We start from the raw sequence: 13379 nt of genomic DNA, 5'->3' as shown, positions 1-13379 counted from the left end.
CTCTGAACTCCTTAGGGGCCAGAACTCTGCCCCTCTTGTTTTCAGATCCCTAGTGCTTAATTCATTGCACCAATACAGAAGATGCAGAGTAGTGCACCATCATGCAGCACTCTCAAAGCCTTTATGCTTATAATACTTAGTTCTTATAACAACTGTTTTTATCTTTATTTAACTGATGAGAACACCAAGTTCTAGAGAGAAGTTTTTTAAAGAAGTGCCCAGAGTCCTATATCTAGTATGTTGCCACATGGGGGTTCAGGGAGTATTTAACAATAAGCTGAATGGACAACAATAGACTTTCAGGTTGAAGGTGATGGAAATATGAATCAGTTTGAGCTTTGGAGTCTTTGATTTTACGAAGTCTGATCTTAACCCCAAGTCCTTTACTTCTCTCAGCCTCCGCTCCCTTTTTCTTGAAAATAGTGTTGTTAACCTTAAAAATAAAACTGCCAGTCATTTTTACCAGCGAAAATGGGTTTATTTGGGAACAGCAAAGAATTGCAAACCCAGGCAAGCAAGCTAGGAGAGAACTGTAGGCAGAACAAAGGAGAGGACTGCTCTTTTATAGAGGAAAGGGGGGAGTTGGGATGGAGGAGGAACCTTCCTCCCGCAGGGTTAGTTCGGTAGTATCCGCCTGCAAGGTGCATCTCTCCTTGTTGGGCCTGCAGCGGAAGAGGAGTGGTAGGGTGTGAGAGCAACCCCTGCAGGCCTCCAGACTCCATCTAAGTGAGGTCTGCTTTTATTAGTCTTCACGGTGTATTGGTAACTATCTCAGAGTTTATTAGGGGGCTAACTTCTTTAAAAAGCCACATGAAGCTCCCTTGTCGTATTGGACTAGTGTCCTGTCCTTACACAGGGACCGGTGATTGTCGTTCCCTTTTGCTGCCTCCTGCGCTTTGGGCATGTTCCTAACATCTCAAGGCTTTTTTCCCTCTTGTACAAAAGTAGACATACTCTCTAGCTTGTTGTAAAATAAACGAGAGACACTCCATTAAAGTGGTTTTAACATTCTTTTAATCAAAATTTTTTTTTATTGTGGTAAATAAAAAACACATAACATAATTTATCATCTTAACCATTTTTAAATGTACAGTTCAGTAGTGTTATGTATTTTCATGTTGTTGGGAACCAGATTCCAGCACTTTTTATCTTGCACATCTGAAGCTCTGTCCCCATTGTTTTCTGAGGTGACAGCACCATGGGCCACACCATTTTACATTCCCACCCATGGTGCACAAGGGTTCCAGCTTCTTGAGGTCCTGGCCAACACTTGTTATTTCCTGTTTCCCATTTAAAAAAATAATAATCATCCTGATAGGTGTGAGATAAAAAGTTTTAGGGAGAATTGGAAAAATGACTATAAATTTCATGCTAAATCAAAATAATATCTGTTGATACCGGTGTGAGAAAACCAAAAGGATAGAGGAGGGCCTTTGACCAAGAAAACCTACCACTGTGTATCTGTGTTTGAGAAGAGAAACCACCTTCTTCAGGGCCCTACTTAGGATATGGCTGGGGGAGGACTGGGCCCCTACAATGCTGCTGATCCTTCCTGAAAACGGGCAGTGTAGATGGTAGAAGGGACCCACTCGCCAGCAGGGCCCCCGCCACCCGCGGCCTCCCTGTGTGGGTGTCACTGCACAGCCAACTGCCCGCGAGCCACCGCAGCTTTCTCTGCCGCAGTCCTTCTAACAGGCACTTTGCTCTTTGCTCAGTCAGGTGAGTGGTCACACTGTGAGTAAACTGGATTTACTGGGTAAAATGACAATCTACGGACCAAGTGATAAAGTAGGTTGGCTGTGTATATGCACGTTCACTAAAACAGAAGTTGCAGAGTTTATTTGAATGATGTTAACATTGAAATAAATAACGGCTTGATTGTCTTTTAATATTAGTTATTTGGTCAGTATGAGCCAAAAAACCTCAGTCTGTTTTATAACACGTACAGTTAGGTTGACCATTTCGGTAAGGTCCTGGCCCCGTTCTGTGTTACCCAAGTGCCTCTGCTAGTATATTTGAAAACCTCAGGTGGCGTCTTCTTTGAGATTTCAGGAGCCTTTTTGTTTTTCTTTTAAATTTGGTGGCAAGTAACCTCCCAACAGTTTCTAAACCTAGAATTTAGCTTTCATCTCCTTTATGGCAAAACACTTGAGAAATGGCCATTAGTGTCTGTAAAAATACTCAATTGAGTAATGTCTAAATTGATAATAAGTTCAGAATTTTCTGCCTCTTTAGAGTCGCAGTTTCCCTTCTATTTTATATATCTTAGGGTGCGTAATTCGTTGTTCTGTTTATTTCCTGGTGATTGTGATGTATCTCCCCGGTCCCAGCTACGTGTCCAGCACGTTCTGCGATGGCCGGTAGCCGCTGTCGGGCGGGATCACGGACTCTGGGGGACTGTCACAGGAGCCTCAGAACTTGGTGAATTGGACTGTTGCACGGGGATGAGAGCAGCCTGTCTGTCTCATAGTCTGTCTGTGGTTAAGTCCTCCTTTGTAGGCCAGGTGAGGCCTGTTTCCTGGTCGCCTGGTCCCCTCGCAGCCTCCGGAGGTGGTGTCATTACGGGTGGTGGCTTGAGTGTGTGCCCTGGCAGGTGTCCCGGTGCAGGTGCTGGCTCTGCCACCGACCAGTTAGCTGTGACATCAGGCGTGTTGCTTCATTTCTCGGTTCCTCAGTGTGTCCGCGTGTCACGTGTGGCTTGTGACCTCGGTGGTGGTTGGAATTACTGATTGAGAAAATAGGTGAAGTCCTGCAGTGGGTTAGTGAAGAAGCACACACTGGAGGCTGACTGCCCGAGTGGTGATGTCCAGCTCTGCTATGCAGGAGGTCTGTGACCTCAGACAAGTTACTTAGTGCTCCGTGCTTCTGTTCGTCATCTCTTACACGGGGGTAATAGAATCTACCTCATGAAGCTGGTTATTAATACCTGAGTCCATATTTTTAAAGTATTTAGGATAGGGCTTGGCACAGAGTAAGCATTAACTTGGTATCCCCATTATATTATCATCATTATATTGTCATTGTTATTAGTGTTGCTGTTATGCTATTTGATGACAGGCACGTAGTCACTCACATGTTAGGTATTGTCACTGTCCTTGTGCAGATGAACAGACTGACGTTCAGGATGGTGAAATGAGTCTGTCCTTGTCTCACAGATAGAACTGGGCTCCTTTGTAGCTTCCAGTTGCAAATTTAGTGCCTTCCTCAGCTTCCCCAGAGTACCTTCCGAGTAACAGAAGGGAGGAGGTATAGTACTTGTTAGAAACTCTGCAAGAACGGTGAATCATACCGTCACCTTTTGGAGTGTGTTGTATTTTGAGACCTATTAGCTGTTTGTCTTTGGAACATGATTATATCCTTTCTTATGACTAAATTTCTTTAGTCCTTATCAAGTCTTAATTTTTGTTGAATAGATTAAAATTTTCAGAAAAGTTATTTCTGTTTTGTGGTGGAAACAGTGAGGCACAATGACATAGAAATGATAATTCTGTGAGTCTTAATAGAATTAAATTTAGGTTAGGATACCCAGCTTTCGGAAGTTAGGGTATGTTGTAGTGATCAGCTGCTAATTGGAGCTATCATTGTATAATAGTGTTGATTTTACTTAAATCTATTAACTCTTTTTTTTTTTTAATTTTTTTATTGTTATGTTAATCCCCATACATTACATCATTAGTTTTAGATATAGTGTTCCATGATTCATTGTTTGTGCATAACACCCAGTGCTCCATGCAGAACGTGCCCTCCTCAATACCCATCACCAGGCTAACCCATCCTCCCACCCCCCTCCCCTCTAGAACCCTCAGTTTGTTTTTCAGAGTCCATTGTCTCTCATGGTTCTTCTCCCCCTCCGATTTCCCCCCCTTCATTCTTCCCCTCCTGCTACATTCTTCTTCTTCTTTTTTTCTTTCTTAACATATATTGCATTGTTTGTTTCAGAGGTACAGATCTGAGATTCAGCAGTCTTGCACAATTCACAGTGCTTACCAGAACACATACCCTCCCCAGTGTCCATCACCCAGTCACCCCATCCCTCCCACCCCACCCCCCACTCCAGCAACCCTCAGTTTGTTTCCTGAGATTAAGAATTCCTCATATCAGTGAGGTCATATGATACATGTCTTTCTCTGTTTGACTTATTTCGCTCAGCATAATACCCTCCAGTTCCATCCACGTCGTTGCAAATGGCAAGATCTTATTCCTTTTGATGACTGCATAATATTCCATTGTATATATATACCACATCTTCTTTATCCATTCATCTGTTGATGGACATCTTGGCTCTTTCCACAGTTTGGCTATTGTGGACATTGCTGCTATAAACATCGGGGTGCACGTAGCCTTTCGGGTCCCTACTTTTGTATCTTTGGGGTAAATACCCAGTAGTGCAATTGCTGGATCATATGGTAGCTCTATTTTCAACTTTTTGAGGAACCTCCATACTGTTTTCCAGAGTGGCTGCACCAGCTTGCATTCCCACCAACAGTGTAGGAGGGTTCCCCTTTCTCCGCATCCCCGCCAACATCTGTCATTTCCTGACTTGTTAATTTTAGCCATTCTGACTGGTGTGAGGTGGTATCTCATTGAGGTTTTGATTTGGATTTCCCTGATGCCGAGCGATATTGAACACTTTTTCATGTGTCTGTTGGCCATTTGGATGTCTTCTTTGGAAAAATGTCTGTTCATGTCTTCTGCCCATTTCTTGATTGGATTCTTTGTTCTTTGGGTGTTGAGTTTGATGAGTTCTTTATAGATTTTGGATACTAGCCCTTTATCTGATATGTCATTTGCAAATATCTTCTCCCATTCTGTCAGTTGTCTTTTGGTTTTGTTGACTGTTTCCTTTGCTTTGCAAAAGCTTTTTATCTTGATGAAGTCCCAATAGTTCATTTTTGCCCTTGCTTCCCTTGCCTTTGGCGATGTTTCTAGGAAGAAGTTGCTGCGGCTGAGGTCGAAGAGGTTGCTGCCTGTGTTCTCCTTTAGGATTTTGATGGACTCCTGTCTCACATTGAGGTCTTTCAACCATTTGGAGTCTATTTTTGTGTGTGGTGTAAGGAAATGGTCCAGTTTCATTCTTCTGCATGTGGCTGTCCAATTTTCCCAACACCATTTGTTGAAGAGACTGTCTTTTTTCCATTGGACATTCTTTCCTGCTTTGTCAAAGATTAGTTGACCATAGAGTTGAGGGTCCATTTCTGGGCTCTCTATTCTGTTCCATTGATCTATGTGTCTGTTTTTGTGCCAGTACCATACTGTCTTGATGATGACAGCTTCGTAATAGAGCTGGAAGTCCGGAATTGTGATGCCGCCAGCTTTGCTTTTCTTTTTCAACATTCCTCTGGCTATGCGGGGTCTTTTCTGGTTCCATACAAATTTTAGGATTATTTGTTCCATTTCTTTGAAGAAAGTGGATGGTATTTTGATGGGGATTGCATTGAATGTGTAGATTGCTCTAGGTAGGATTGACATCTTCACAATATTTGTTCTTCCAATCCATGAGCATGGAACGTTTTTCCATTTCTTTGTGTCTTCCTCGATTTCTTTCATGAGTATTTTATAGTTTTCTGAGTACAGATCCTTTGCCTCTTTGGTTAGATTTATTCCTAGGTATCTTATGGTTTTGGGTGCAATTGTAAATGGGATCGACTCCTTAATTTCTCTTTCTTCTGACTTGTTGTTGGTGTATAGGAATGCCACTGACTTCTGTGCATTGATTTTATATCCTGCCACTTTACTGAATTCCTGTATGAGTTCTAGCAGTTTTGGGGTGGAGTCTTTGGGATTTTCCACATAAAGTATCATATCATCTGCAAAGAGTGAGAGTTTGACTTCTTCTTTGCCAATTTGGATGCCTTTGATTTCTTTTTGTTGTCTGATTGCTGTGGCTAGGACTTCCAATACTATGTTGAATAGCAGTGGTGATAGTGGACATTCCTGCCGCGTTCCTGACCTTAGGGGGAAAGCTCTCAGTTTTTCCCCATTGAGAATGATATTCGCTGTGGGTTTTTCATAGATGGCTTTTATGATATTGAGGTATGTACCCTCTATGCCTATACTCTGAAGAGTTTTGATCAAGAAAGGATGCTGTACTTTGTCAAATGCTTTTTCTGCATCTATTGAGAGGATCATATGATTCTTGTTCTTAAATCTATTAACTCTTGATTAATGCAAACATAAAAGAAGTAAGAGAGGTAAATTTTGAATTCTGTATGTATAATATGAATTACAGTTTTCTTTCACATTCCTCCTAGTAGCTGACTTGAAAGCATTTACTAGGGCTTTACGCTTCCAAGAAGTACTGCCCTCAAGTATTACTTAAGGCCAGCAAATAAAACCGTGTAACTATATAAGAAATGTGAGAGTCAGACTTGGATTTGTGTGATACACTTTTGGTGACGTTTATAAGCAGCTTTTCTTTTTTTTTAAGATTTTATTTATTAGAGAGAGAGCAAGCACAAGGGAGGGAGGGGCAGAGGAAGAGGGAGAAGCAGACTCCCCATTGAGCAGGGAGCTCGATGCAGCACTTGATCCCAGGACCCTGAGATCATGACCTAAGCCGAAGGCAGACGCCTAACTGACTGAGCCACCCAGGCGCCCCTCCCCCTGCTTTTTAAGATTTTATTTGAGAGAGAGAGAAGCAGCTTCTTTCTGAATAGTTCTTTCCAGTGACTTTCTCACCTCAGGCCAGGTTTCTGTGGGGAAGCCATATTGGGCAGTACTGCGCAGTCTATGAAAGGGTTTAGAATTCCCTTTCCTTCTTGCTGATCTTGCTCATCGCCTTGTTTGCTAGCCTTCTGATGATTTCTGTCTCATCTCACACAGTATTGTCATTTTTGTCGTACTGAAATTTGAAATGGAAGTTCTCATAGGAGTACCAGAATGCTAGAGTTGTGTGATTTATTTTTTATGTGGGATGGGGAGAGGTGGTCCACGTGGTTTTCCTAGATTTTGTGTCAGTTTTTCTTTTTCCATTTTTTATATTCTTGAAAAAGCAACATTCTCATATAGTTTACTTCACTTATTCAGTGAATCCTCATCAAGCCCCTGAACTGAGCAGGGTCTCAGAGGTAAAGCAACGCCCAAGATGGAGGCAGGCTATGCCGTCACTGAGGTTAGCGCGAGTCCTGACATCTAGAACATCTAGCTGCCTCTTCTGGGGCCCTGGCCTCTACAAGAGAAGGAAAATTCCCTCTGTCATCTCCTTGTTACCTTTAGGTGACAGATGGACGTGCAGAATGTGGCCGGTACCTCTTCCTGACCACTTCTGTAATAGGGCCCGGAAGACAGTATGCAGACCGGATTCTTTCTTGCCTTGGAGGTTGGGTTGTAATGGGGGCAGCCAGACAACAAACATACCGTGTAATTCAGTCACATGGTATCTGAGAAGGAGTGAGTGCTGTGGGGAATGAAGCAGGCTAAGGGCGGGCATGGGGCAGGCAGTGTAAAGGTGGGCAGAGGACAGCAGGGAGGTCAGTGTGTCGAAGCCCAGGAGACGGGAGCCAGGCCATGGCGAGACAGAGGCTGTAGGTGGGAGGGGAGCCACCTGCACAGGGCCTTGCGGACCACGCTGAGTATGTAGTAAGCACTGCTTCTGGCAGAACTGGGGAGCTGTTGGTGAGTTTTAGCAGAGGAGTGAAATGGTGTGAGGGGCGTCGCGAACGGGTTGGTGTGGCTGCTGGTCGGGAACAGACTATAGGGCGGCGAGACCTGTAACCACGGCCGGTGGAGCATGGCAACAGCCTGGGCCGGTGGTGGCTGTGGACGTGGGGGCACATACACAGTCCGGATTTATTTTAAAGGCAAGGATATTGGGTTTTGCTGATGGATTGCTTTGAGGAGAGAGACAGATAGGAGTCCAGGATGACTATGGATTGGAGTCCGAGCAAATCGTAGTATCTTTCTTGTAAATTTTAATGAAGAGTTTACCTGTGAGGTAGGACTTCCCAGAGTTGCTTTCAACTCTACTGATATGATGAAGAGTTTTTTAAAGAATCTGTGGAACTTTTTAAGGAATGACTGCCTTTATGTTAGTGTGTTGTAGAGTTTGTTATTCAGAGGGCATAAAGGGACTGCCCACTTTTTTCACTTACGCCACCATTAACATAGGCCTTTCCTGCTCTTTTCGAGACATTACTGGATCGGGAATCTAGGAGCATAATTGGGGCTTTCCTATTTAGCGGGAAGAAGACAGGAGTGATGCTGTCACAGAGTGACTGGTCCTCGTGTAGTTTCTCAGCCCTTTGGCCGTAGGCCTGTGCCCCACCGCCTGAACCCCACTCTCCTCTTTGCTGCACACGGGGTATGAACCGCTTGGTTGGGGTTGTGTCAGGAGTGAAGTACGATGGTTTTCTCTGGGAGAGCGCCTCGCAGTAGCTTCTCCTTTGTGTGGCCGAGCCCTGTCCTCCTCTGCCTGTCCGCTCTTCTCAGCGGCCCCAGTGTTTCTCAGCTCTTCCGGCTGGGCTCTGCTTGTTGGCCTGGAGGGGTCTTTGCTTCTTGGATCTTGTCATCTTTTGTACCCTCAGGACTTTGCACACGAGGAGGTGATATTTGGATATTGAGATGAATGTAAATTAGCTTGGTGGGGTGGGAGAGAAAGCTGCCCCCCACTGGTTACTTTGCAGTCAGAGACTTGGCTTCCCCTCTCCCACACCTAAAGAGCTCCCACGTCTGTCCTCTCGTCACCTCCTCTACTGCCATGGAGGTCCCAGCCGCCGCCGTCACTCGCTTGCAGCAGCCTCTCTCTCCTGTGCGGTGCTGCTTGCGGCATTTAGTCCGTATGGCTCAAAACCCTTTTATGGGTGTGTGCGTACATGAAGCCCTCTGGCTTCTTGGATGACAGGTGGGCTCAGTGAAACTGTCTCTTCCTAACTGACTCCATCTTTAACTCATCTTTAGAAGATGTGATTTTGCTTAGAAGATGGGAAAATTGGGTGTGTAAAATACCGTTGGCAACTAGTAAAGGTAGCTTCTGTTTTTTAACTCTAGAGTCATAGGTTCCAAGAGAGACTCAGAGTTTGCTTGTGTCGTTGGTATGTATATTATTTGATGGTTCAGAATAAATCCCAAGCCATTCTCAGGGGCCTGGGTCAGATACCAGACTTGCTCATGGGGTGTACTTGGATTCCTCCTATGATGAGAGTAGGCCTTTGTGTCCCGAGTGTCCTCGGTAATGGTGATCTGTCTGCTTGTTTCTTCGGTTTCCTTCCTAGCTTGCTCGCCTGTGTTTTTCTGGAGCCCCTTTTCTTCCCAGTGTTGCCTGGGGTCAGAGTTCACGCTGGTGAATGATGTGTTTTCACTGGGGGCATCTAAGAGGTTATTTGAGCTCTGACTGCTATTAGGAGGCTGAATGTAACTTCTGGAGACAAAGCCATCATCGAGAGTAGTGTGTCAGAAATGAAACTAGCTGTCTTGGGGCATTACTGGACACAGATAGGCCTCTTGTTCCCCTAGCCTTTGTCAGCTCTTGTTTTCACAAGTTAGTGAATTCATAAAGCCTCTGTCGTGTTCACAGTTAAGTAGAAGACTCGATTTTTTCTTCGTTAATGGGATTTGCTACAAACAGAATTACCCACGTAATAGGAGAGCTGAACTGTGTATGTCTTGAATGTGTATCACGTGTGCTCAGACAACAGAGGCTGTAGGAGCCCGGTTTCTTACTGTCTTACTGCCAGAGTGGAGTGTGTTTAAATAGCTACATTTTAGAGACGACTGAGACTGTCTCTCAGTTTGAATGGAAAAAGTGTAAGTAGCTTTACATTTTTTGAAAAAAGTTACTAGTACAGATTGTTAGAGTGTTTTTCTGTCCTCCTCCTTCAGGAATATGAGTTTAGTACTCACTCATGTTTTGAAATTAAGAAATCAGGTATCTTGGATTCCTCAACATTCCCTAAGCTAGTTTTAAAAGAATCTCATAACTTCAAATTCTTGTTTTTATGTGTTTTCTAAATACTTTTATAAATTTGCAAACATACTTCGAAACTATCAATCTGAAAAAAATCTTTACCTTGGAAATACCTGGGTTCCTATAGACATAGTTCTTACAGATTTGCTTTTAATGTTGATCAAGGTTTTTCCCCCAGTATTACTCATTTTTCATCAAGGCAATTATCTTAAGTCTTAAGGTCAGAATTAGGCTGGTAAAAGGCCAAAGGCATGACTTTGAAAACAAAAATAGTTGGAGGAGCCATCTACAGACATGATCTGGGTCAGACTTGATTTGCAGCTTACTCAATTTTAGAATTGCCTGTTGGTTTTGTGAGCAGAGGTCTGCCAGATGAATTGAGCCAGAAGGGTGGGATTAGCATATTAATCAGGTGCTGGCTACTGGCCTTCTTTTTCTCCTCCCTCTTTCCCCTCCCTCCCTCTCTCCTTCCCTGAATGAATCTAGGAACACAGGCCCGTGGGGTCACATTACTAGCAGGTTTCATTCTGCTCAGGAGCTTAATCTAGCCAGGATGGTCTGTGTTTCAGATTGCGGAAGCAGGAGAAGATTCTGTAACTGAGAGGCATTCTTCAAGCTGCTGGAAAATATTACAGAAGGAGCACCTCCCAAATTTTGCTTCAATTTCTGAGAAAAGGAGCACACAGGGGAAACTTAGTGTGGCTGTGGATCGAAGCGAACGCTGTGGGAGCGATGAACGGGGACTTGGTGCGCGGACGCCTGGTCTGATCTTGAGAGACCTGAGTTTATGTTGCTGGAACTGGCGGGCCAAGGGGCCCTGAGACCAGCAGGTGCCGTCTGTATGGAGAAGAGCGGCTGTAGTCCATTTCCAATGTGTTGGGCTAAAGGTATACGTAACTTAAAAATCTATTTGGTTTAAATTTTATTCAGATTCATGCATTTGCACTAAAAAGATGGATAAGAGTTTTTCAGACTTTAATTCAAATAGATTTACAATTAAATTTAAGGAAAAATGAAAATTGATGTGGTATAGGTTTGCAGCTCTTGGCATAAAACTAGGTAGCTTTTAGAAAAGTAAATAAAAATATTTTTATGGAAGTGCATTTTAAGTAAGTTATCTTTTCTGTTCTGTGTCTCTTAGAGTTTTATGTTTTATTTTGTGTGTTTTAATTAAGGCACCCATATCCGTTCTGTGATGTGGAAGTTTTTAAAGAATAAAGAGACTAATTTTAACTTAAATAGGACTGGAGGAAAAAAGAACGATGTGGTTTTTCTTATTTCAAAAATTGGTTTTCTTTACTCACTGTAAAGATTGTGTATTTAATTTGAAACTCCCTATTATTGTAAGGTGGGCTTACCACTAAGGGTCAGTAATACTATAAATAAACATTTTCCAGTTTAATGTTTTAGGGTTTTTATTTGTATAAAATTATAAATATAAAATAAATATAAAATTATAAATATAAAATTATAAATATAAAATATAAAATATAAAATAAAATATAAAATATAAATATAAAATTATAAATATAAATATAAAATAAAAATTATAAATATAAAATATAAAAATACAGCATTTTCATTGTAACATTCAAGATAGTATTTGGGAAGCATGTTTAGAAGTTAAAAATGCCGTGTGATCCATGTATGAATAAGACCAAATAATTTATCTGCTTCTCTTAAAGTACTAGTGAATATTACCTCTGGGGGGGATGAAGTCCGTAATAAAGAATTTAATACATATATTATTATTTTAAAGAGTATATTCAAGTATCATGTTAACCTACTCAGGAAAGACTTTTAAAAGGAAGAAACCTGTACTGGGTAAAGACCTGCAGTATTATAAGTAGACCTTCAGGCTGACTCAGTTTAGTGTTTAGCTTAAAACTTTTAAAGCCTCCAGGATGTTGAGCCGCTAGCGCCAGACCACAGGTTCGCCGTTAGATCACTTCTCATTTACCAAATTGTCAGCATCATCTAGTAATTCTTGTCTAGGCTTTTAAACATTTCTTCTTTCTTTCTTTCTTCCTTTCTTTCCTTTGTTTCCTTTCCTTCCTTCCTCCCTTTCTTTCTTTTTAGATAATCTCTACACCCATTGTGGGGCTCGAACTCACAACCCCGAGATCAAGAGAGTCGCCGACTGAGCCAGCGCCCCTTTTAAACATTTCTAAAACATGTGATGTTAGAACTCTTTTAATGTGATGCTCTCTGAACAAAGCACCTGTCACTTTATTACCTAATTAGGTATTTAAAGTAAAGATTTTGCTGAGTTAAATTCAAACTGTTGAATTTTAAAGGGTGTTGGGTATGGGCACTTTTAAAAAATGTAACTGAGGTGAGAACCTAAGGATTGCAAAGTATAATTGAGCATGACAAGTAACGAGTGCTCAGAGGCAGAGAGTTTTGTACTATATTTGTGAAGATTTTGGTCTCTCCCAGACTTGTTGGGACCCATATGCACAATACCACCTCCATGGTGTGACAGCCCTCTGTTAGCACTGATCCTTAGCAATAAGGCTCTGATTTCACTAAGTTGAGGCTGGATTCAAGTCTGTGAATCCAGTAGCCAATGGGATATTAAATAATTGACTACTGGGTTTTTAAGAAATTCAAGGTGACTTTAGAAATACGAAATTCAGAAGAAGAGCGAGACTGAGGTGTTTTTGCTCATCCCAAAGCAGTTGATGGAAGCAACTTATTTTCCCATTACGTTTGCTGACTGGCAGAGCAAGTGAGTAGAGGCCTTTTTAACTGAGATATCATTTTGATAGAGGTCAGGGTTGGGTAGGAGAGCAGAACCGCCCGTGTGGAAGAGGGGAAGAGGTAGGGACAGCATCGGGCTTAGAATCGTTGCGTTTGCAGGGCTGGAGCAGGCCATTACCTCTGATGAATGGTCTTGCTTCTGGATCGTGCAAGAGGAGGTTTCTGACGACATAAGGAGGTTGTCACCCTGTCCCCTTCTCGGGGCTGAGTACACCGCCTCCCCAGGGGGACGCAGTGTGCCAGCTTCTCCGTGTACTTCTCTGTACCAGGCCAGGAAGGCAGGAAACTTCAGGTTTTATTCTGGTCAGTTGTTGCTGTGTGATAAAGACAAAGATGTTGGTATATAGGAATTGGCTGAAATGGTTATTTTCAAGTATAAAAGTTACTACTTTTAGATAAAGACAAAATAAAATGCTCAAGTCCAAAGACTTTAAATCTCTATTTTCAGTTAGAAATTCGAAACCTCACATTTGATTTTATCAGTCACATTAACCTCAAAAACAGTGGTGTCCCAATTTAAGAAGACACAAAATACTTAGTAGAACAGGCTAAAAATAATGGAACAGAGCTATATTTGTATACTTTGAACTGAAACCTCTAAGGTGTCCTTAAGACAATCTATGGCTGTCTCTGTGATACAGCTTATTGTACCGCGGAGTGAGGTATAAGGAGACCATGTTAGATCGCGCCCGCAGAAGATCGTATTTTCACATAT

General features: G+C 42.4%; 1 protein-coding gene across 5 annotated transcripts in view; it reads left to right on the top strand.

The window, feature by feature from the left end:
* PTK2 (protein tyrosine kinase 2) overlaps positions 1-13379 on the top strand; it is a 259862-nt gene that overhangs the window by 47746 nt on the left and 198737 nt on the right. Inside the window, exon 3 of one of the 5 annotated variants that reach the window (XM_032415581.1) lies at positions 10471-10788. The exons of 2 other annotated variants lie outside the window; for them this stretch is intronic. In XM_032415581.1, the coding sequence (XP_032271472.1) occupies positions 10689-10788 (100 nt within the window). In that variant the 5' untranslated portion in view covers positions 10471-10688. Of the gene's footprint in view, positions 1-6585; positions 10789-13379 lie in introns of those variants that run through there. 2 more of the 5 variants (XM_032415595.1, XM_032415582.1) reach the window with 2 other exon arrangements.

The sequence above is a fragment of the Phoca vitulina genome, unplaced genomic scaffold (assembly GCF_004348235.1).
Source record: "Phoca vitulina isolate PV1807 unplaced genomic scaffold, GSC_HSeal_1.0 scaffold18, whole genome shotgun sequence".
In the NCBI taxonomy this organism is placed as follows: domain Eukaryota; kingdom Metazoa; phylum Chordata; class Mammalia; order Carnivora; family Phocidae; genus Phoca; species Phoca vitulina.
This window is presented reverse-complemented; position numbering and strand designations above follow the sequence as displayed.